This window comes from Lepisma saccharinum, unplaced genomic scaffold, assembly GCF_977018435.1.
Source record: "Lepisma saccharinum unplaced genomic scaffold, izLepSacc3.1 HAP1_SCAFFOLD_874, whole genome shotgun sequence".
NCBI classification, from domain to species: domain Eukaryota; kingdom Metazoa; phylum Arthropoda; class Insecta; order Zygentoma; family Lepismatidae; genus Lepisma; species Lepisma saccharinum.
The window spans coordinates 1-8,317 of NW_028143533.1; the positions used below are offsets into that span (position 1 = coordinate 1).

Genomic DNA, 8,317 nt, shown 5'->3' on the forward strand with positions numbered 1-8,317 from the left:
GCCCAACCTAACCTAACCTTACCGTGAATGGTTCATGGGGCTATCCGTGAATGGTTTGTGGGGCTACCCATGCATGGTTCTATGACCCCAAATTTTAACTATGCTTGCCTAACCTAACCAATGGTTATATGACCCAAATTTTAGGTATTAGCATAATTTCAAACCCGAGAAAAAATAGAAAATCAATAACACGGAAGTAGGTATTTTTTTTGTTTAGAAGGTTGGAAACACTATATACCCCACTCCAAAATGACAAAACACAAGGACAACGCACGATGATCCAGAACGCTCAAGCCATATTGTGTGTCACGCAAGCGAAAACAAAAAAAGAAACAACAATAATTACTCGTAATATGAAAAATTGAAATTATTTTCGTGAGAAATTTATAATTACACCTTAAATACAATGTTCCACAATGCAGAATAAGTAAGTGGCAATGTTAAAAAGGATGAAATAAATGAGTTATAGGTGTTTTGACTAGATGAAAGTAGCAGTGGCGGTTGCATAATACGTGCTACCGTGCTATAGCATGCTACTCAATTTACGAAGATGAAAAGAAAGAAAGGGACACATTTCATAGATTGAAGAAGTTTAATAAAATACTGCAGTGAAATGAAACTTCTCACGTTAAGAGGCTCAAACATTTGCAGCGCGCTATGTATTTTCCTCATGCTCTTAACCTACAACGAATACCGTACTATTGGCTTCATAGCACGTTTTTGCCACCTCGCGGCCGAATACTCCTCTGTTCTATGGGGGAGGTAGGGTCAGAGCCAATCAGCTCGCGAAATTCGTCTGCTAGCGTGCTACACAGATCCACAGCACGGCTATTGTTGTTATCTCAGTATAAGAAGAAAGTTTGCGGATAGCTTTACAGAATCAGACACAAATTTTTTTTTCGCGCAGTTCACGGTCATGCACGTGGCATATGGAGCAGTCATTGTAAAGGACAGTTGTGCTCTGTTGTTCCAAGCAGTGGCCTACGAGAGGTTGGGGCTAGGAAATTGATGGGGGCTGCATCTCATCTCCAAATTTTGAGTTTTTGAGTCCTCGGAAACAAAAAAAACATGTTAGATGTGAACACCCCTTAAAATAATCTCACATTACCATTTTTGTCTTTGAATAACTTAAAATGAAGACTAAAATTGGTGATTGCAAAATATTTTATAGCTTATTTCGGCCGTACGTAGAAAGCAGCTGTGTGATACAGACCTTTAAATTCCAGACCCTTCGGGAAAAACCCTGCGTACGCTAGTAACTCCAAGTGAGTGTGTAAATGTGTATGTGTTTGTGTGGGGGGAAGGGGGATAATTGTAAGTGCAAGAAACAACATCTACCTGTAGCATGCATTTGTGAAAAGTCACGAGCCACCGATGGGAAGTAGTAATCAATTTACCAACATTTTTGCTTTAAAATAATCAAGTATTACATCAGATTATTAAATTACATGTTATTGCAAAATTTCCAGGATAATTAGACTCCGCAAAAGTGTCATCTGGCATTTTTGCAAAGTCCGTGAAAGACCAAAATGCCAGAAAAGTATCGGCCGGTATCGGTAAATAAATTCCAGCTGATACTTTCTGATACCGATACATCGGCATTGGCTCAGCCTTAATTTACTCCTTCCTTAAAAGTTTAGACAATAAAAAAGAAAAAAATGTTAGGGCTTACATTTCCGCAACAGATAAGTGACAAGTATTTGCAAATTAGAAGTATCGCCTCCTCTTCCATTCTGTGCTCTGATTCCTCAAACTTTCAGCAGATGTAAGATTCCCACGCTTCTGCCTTCTATTATCTTGTTTTTGATGGACATGCATGTAGCTGCTTGTACTATAGTTCTTTCTTATCCACATTTGCTTTTCAATTTTCTCTTTTGCCGAGATTCGTGGGATTTCCTCTTCGATTCGTGCAATTTCCTGTGGGTATTTTATCCTCAAGAAATCTGAAGTCTTCATTAAATATTCAAGTTCCTCGTGGTTTGCATTGTCCTTTGCTAACTGTACCTCGTTAGCCAAAAGCTGAATGATATTTAGCTTTAAAAATGTTCCTTGATACATGATTTTCAATGCCTGTAAATATGTGGAAAAACAAAACAGGAAAAAAAAACACAAAAATGACACATTAGTGATACATAATTGATAAAATCAAGTATTTAAATTGTAACATCAGTGTGAAAGTATACATGTACTGTATGCAGTGGCGTGCCCAAGGGGTTGGGAGGGGGGTTGTAGCCCCCTGCCCCCTTTGGCCCAGTATATATTCCTAAAAAAAAAAGAATGTGAAACGTAGGAAAATATGGCAAACCGAGGGCTGACTACCAAGAAAAATATACATAACCCTTCCCTTTCGAAAGTCCTGGACACGCCTGATGAATGCAGCTATAGTATTTCCCATTATGGATTTTTTATGTGCCAGAAGCCAGATTAGAATCACAACACCATCAAAGTCTTCCCACTATTTCTATCAACACTCACTATCAGTGTGAAGATATGTACATCCCATACCATGGTTGAGATTTTGTCCACACCGTGCAAGCTCTGTCAAAATAATTTAAAAAGGCTACACTAGAAACCCATGGTAAATTAACAGTGATTAAAAAAAATATAATGAGAAGTAAAATTTGGAGTTTAACAAGTAAAAGGAAGCATTACCCACCTACTGATCCCAAAAAATTGTTGGAGACATTGGTGGGGGGAGGATGATATTAATTTACACACACACACACAAATATAGCTACACACAAAAATATGTAATATCCTACCAAATTCTTATTTGTGAATGGTCTCTAGAAAGAGAAAGCATTCAACACTCGCAAACTCACACAGATGGACGTTACGTTATCCTTTGTTCTTTCTACGTTTTGTTATTTCTTAATAAAGTATATTTATGCTTACAACGAATTGCTTATCTTCATTAACAACCCCCCCCCCAGAAATTTCTGATGGGGGATTTTTTTAGGACAAGATTGTTCCAGAACTACTTTCTAATAGTCTGGAGGGGAGTATTTTTGTGTATAGATATCCTCCTGTTGTGTACCTTGTTACATTTGTACTTGGTACAGAGTCTGAAGAAGACCTTGCTAGAAGGTTGAAACGTTACGTTTAATTTATGTTTTATAATAAAATAAATTTCTGCCTTGGTCAGCGTATTGAGTTTTTCATATCATGGAAACAAGGCTTAATGGTGTTATAACCTGACTGTTTTGCAACTTGCCTGAACGTGCGCTGTGGAGAGTTACTTTTATCTACATACCTTTGTTCATTTCATAAATCTTATTTATTTCATTAGTGGGCAAGCATAGCAGTCAGATTAACTCTCAAACCACATTCCCAATTTGAGTCCCAACCTGGGCAAGGGTGTTATTTGTATTTTTATTATATTGTGATTCTCCTCTGCCATTTATGGCTAATGTGCCGATGAGGACAATGATTAGCTGAAATTGAAGGGACAGTCCTGGGCAGAGTGGTACAGAGTAATTTTTTCTCCTCCATTACCACTCCAACCAGTCACTGTAGAAAAGGGATGTCAACTTTTACAGTATTCTTATTGCAGACAATCAAAATAAATTGTCCTTGGAAATTTATAAACTACAGTCTATTCTATAACATGAAAAAGTAAAAGAAGATCAATAAATACAAATTCTCCCATCTATTTCCACACAAGACAAAGCCTTGTTGAGCAAAGAAAGTAGAAAAAAAAGACTTTGGCACAGCATCCCTTCATAATAATAATAATAAAGTCCTTATTAAAGCAGGTGTGTTTCGGCCTCTTGTGTCACTCTCTTGTCCACAGGAAAGTGACAAAGAAAATAAAAAACAATATGCGAAGAACGATAATATATAAAAAAATGCATAATTAATACAAGAATGAAGCAAGTGACTTTATAAACAAGCAACCTCCTCCCCATGGAATTTTTTTAACACCACCTAAATTTTTTCATAAACGTCCACGTCCAGTTTATAACTAAATTTATCCTTACTCCCCATAACTAAATTTATCCTTACTCCCCATAAAAACGAAGTTACATCCCTTCCTCAAGTATAAATCTGAGGATAAATCATGACTACAGACATGCTACCTGTATTATTAAAAGTAGCTAAATTTTTCACAAGACTTTTAGAAAATTGTTTGCTACAATAGAAACCTTTGAAATAGCAAGTACTCTATGTGATCAGAAGTATCCGGACACCCACCTGAAAATAAAGTACAAGTTTGGGCAACCCTCCATCGGGATCACTGGCAGTCAATACAGTGTTGACCCACCCTTAGCCTTGATGGCAGTGTTCACTCTCACAGGCATACTTTCAATCAGGTGCCGGAAGGTTTCCTGAGGAATGGCAGCCCATTCCTCGCAGAGCGCCAAAATGAGAAGAGGTATTGATGTGGATCGGTGTGGTCTAGCACGAAGTCGGCATTCCAAAACATCCCAGACATGTTCTATGAGATTCAAATCAGGACTCTGCGCAGGCCAGTCCAATAGTGGGACGTTGTTGTCGACAAACCACTCCCCCACAAGCTCTGCAGTATGGACGGGTGCTCGATCGTGTTGAAAGATGCAGTGGTCATCCCCGAACTGGTCTTCGACGGTAGGCAGCATGAAAGCTGTTAAAATGTCAACGTAAGCTTGTGCCGTGACATTGCCATGTAAAGCAACAAGGGGGCCAAGCCCCCTCCAGGAGAAACGTGACCACACTGTAACCCCGCCGCCTCCGAATTTCACTGTCAGCACTATACAGGCTGGTAGATGTCGTTCACCAGGGATTCGCCACACCCACACCCTAAAATCGGATTGCCACATTGTGTACTGTGATTCATCACTCCACACAATGGTTTTCCACTGTTCTATGGTCCAGTTTCGACGCTCCTTGCACCACACGAGGCGGCGTGTGGCATTTGTCTGTGTGATGTTTGACTTATGGGCAGCCATGGAAACCAAGTTGCCGCACCTTGTGCCAAACAGTAATGGTGCTTGGAGTAGATCCTGATGCAGTTCAGAATTCCTGTGTGATGGTGGCGATGGATGATTGACGATAATGCTGTACGACCCTCTTCAACACTCGATGGTCTCTGGAGGTCAACATGGGAGGTTGGCCTGCATGCTTTTGGGTTGTACACATCCCTTCACTATAACATCGGAAACAGTGGACAGAGGGATGTTTAGGAGGGTGGAAATCTCACACGCAGACTTCCTACACAAGTAGCACCCAACCAACTGACCACGTTGAAAGTCTGCGAATTCCTCAGACCATCTCATACTGCTGTCTCACACTGTCTGCAGACTTCTGAGTTCGCTGACTATGTGTTCCACGCGGTAGATGGCAGTACTGTGTCGCCCTCTATGATAAAGACACGTTTCGCGGTGTGTCCGGATACTTTTGATCACATAGAGTATGTTAACAAAGCAATGTCTTACCTGAAGAGGTGGAAATCTAGATGACAGTAGAACAGCTTTCATCCACTCCTTTATGGCATCCATTTGCTTGTCGCAAAGACAACAGTATATTCCAAGGAAACACCGAAGCTGTACTTGCCTTTGTGCAGCAAGAAACCAAGTGATAGCCTCTTGAATATCTGCAGTTGGATCATAAGTGTCATTTAATTTCAATTCGAGGTTGATAAAATCCAATGTAGCTCCAAATATTTTTTGATCTTTTGCAATTTCATAGTGGTTCCTTGCAAGCTCGAAATTCCCAATGTACTCACGCAATTTCCCAGCTACATGATTAACAAATGGATTCCTTGGTGAGAGTTCCAATGCTTTGCGAATGCAAAATTTTGCCTTTTCGATATCTCTAAAAGGTACAGGCATTTTAGAATAGCCTTGTGCACACCGTGCATATGTATTCGGGCAATTCCCAGCAGCTTGTCGCAAGTCTTCATATATTTGTTTTGCCTTCTTATAATACATTTCAGAACATGTCTTATTGTAATTTATATCTGCAAATGTTTTATGATAATGGGTAGTTCTAGCATATTCCTATGATAATGGGTAGTTCTAGCATATTCCATGTATGACTGTGCCAACAGTACTTTGTATGCAGGTCGATTGTTTGTGGTCAATTCCATTGCTTTTTCAAAGTATCTTAACTCTTCCTCTGAGGGTATTTCTAACAAATCTTTATGCCTCCGCATTCTGCATAGAACTTTTCCTGAGAGGTAATGCCACTCTGGTTCCATATTTTCCAGGTCCCTGGCCATCTGTGCACAATCCGCAGCTGTATTCCACCCAGATTGCCCATATTCCAAAAACACAGCAGCTTTTAATCCATAAACTGCAGCTTTGTTAACATCATTCAGTACCTTAAAAGGCTGCAGTTCTCCTGCCTGTACTGTGTGGCCCATAAACTTGCGAATACAAGCCTTGGATGCATTCAATGTGTGTTTAATCCCTTCCGCATGTTTCAAAAGGAAGTCGTTACATGGCTGGTGCATTAAATGTAGACATTCTTCAATTTCTTTTAATGCACCTTGCTTTTCACCTTGATTGGCATGTTCGTAAGACAAAACTGTCTTCAAAATTATCTTCGTCCAGTTTTTGTCATAGTCATCATTGCATTCATGTATTTTTTCTGTTATTTCGTGGATAATATAATCTGCTGAATTCAAGGAACCAATCTTTTCTGGCTTCCATATGTACACCGTCTGCAAATCACCGAAAAGTGCTTGTTCATTCATATTTGTATACAGAGATGTCTCTGAAACAAAGAATAAATATATCATATTTACTTTGCATTTTGCTTTATCGTTTATCTAATCGTACATATTACTAATGATTCAATATAATTTTTATGCTCAGTTCAGCTTATGGAAAACTGATGTAAAAGTCATGTAACGATTTTAAAAATACATATTTACTCATATTGCTGACTGAAAACTATTCCCATCTGCACTAACTTTTCAGGAGAGCTGATTGAAGTATGTGAAGTTTGAATACATTACATCATCTGTGCAAATATTTTATTATTGTTGTTAATTCACACTACTTGACATTCAGATATTTCGCTTTAGAACATGATGAATTAACATGCACAGTCCATTATAACATTATCAACAAAACATCATTAACCTGTTGATATATGAGGATCATTTTTTTAAAAAAGTGAATACATGTTTGTAACTGTCTACTTATATAATTGTGGGGGACGAGGTTACTGTATATTTCTTCATAATAGTATCTAGCTGAGTATAACGCATGTTGCCAAATTTCTGGCAATTTTGTCATCCTGTCAGTGGAATTGTTTTTCCATGTATCCCTGAAGGACCAGCCTAAGGCATTGACTGTGTCATCAATGGTCTTGAAGAGACATCCTTGTAGAGGATCTTGTAGCTTCAAGTCATATTCACATGAACTCAAGTCCAGACCATAGGCATGGTCATGGTCCTCATCTATTCTTCAACTCTTCTCAATCATGACAATGAGGATGAATGGTTTATTTAATTATTCTCTTATCTATACTAGTAGCTTTCTGCCACTTTCGGCTAATTGTGAGAACGAGGAAGGATGATGAATGATGAGCAGTGTGGGGAATGGAGGAGCAGGAGGATCCCATCCTTCCAACTTGGCGTCTTTCCTAGTTTTCGTTTTGAGTCCATTTTATGCATAGATAAGCTGATCGAGACTGGATCCGAGCCACTATGTGCCTCCGCTGGGTATCGAACTTGGAGTCCTTTTGTAAACAAAGGGCCCCAGCTACTTTTTATTCAAAATGCTGACTTCATATCAGTCTATTAAAAAATGAAATATTTATTCTCAAGAAAAATAAGTTGATGTGAACATAAACGTAATCCTACCAAATTTCATTTGTGTATAGTTGTAATCATTAATTTGGGTAACACCCTAATTGCAATATTCATATATCAAATTTGAATTGAAATGCCACTTGCATAGGTACATTATTCTCAAAAACTATAGTAAAAATAAGTAACTGAAGTAACACAGCTATCAAAATTATTGAATGACGGGAATCATGATAATAACTAACAGAATCTATTTACCAGTAGTAGGGGATTTTTTAATATTCACATCGTTATTTTTAATTTTTTTTATGCAGAAGTAGCGCAAAAAGTAGCAAAGTAGCGAGTAGCGAACAGGAGTAGCATAGCGAGCTACTTTTTGATAAATGTAGCTGTAGCTGTAGCGAAGCTACATTTTGAAAGAATAGCTGTAGCTGTAGCGAAGCTACTTTTAAAATGTAGCGTTCTGATCACTGCATTTACTTCTGATTTATCTCCTACATGGACATTTAAAAGGTCATTAAAGTAGTTCTTCCATCTATTTAGAATATCGCTTGGGTCAGCTAGAAAATCACCGTCTTT

At 38.5% G+C, this 8,317-nt stretch overlaps 1 protein-coding gene across 1 annotated transcript; it reads right to left on the reverse strand.

Moving 5' to 3' along the window:
• Positions 1-1,086: 1,086 nt before the first annotated feature.
• Positions 1,087-5,973, reverse strand: LOC145983410 (uncharacterized). Its single transcript, XM_083116530.1, has 2 exons — positions 5,415-5,973; positions 1,087-2,070 (listed from the first exon to the last, which is right to left on the reverse strand). Exons 1-2 carry the CDS (start codon positions 5,907-5,909, stop codon positions 1,708-1,710), a joined length of 858 nt encoding a protein of 285 aa, XP_082972656.1. The 5' UTR covers positions 5,910-5,973; the 3' UTR covers positions 1,087-1,707.
• Between the last annotated feature and the right edge of the window lie 2,344 nt (positions 5,974-8,317).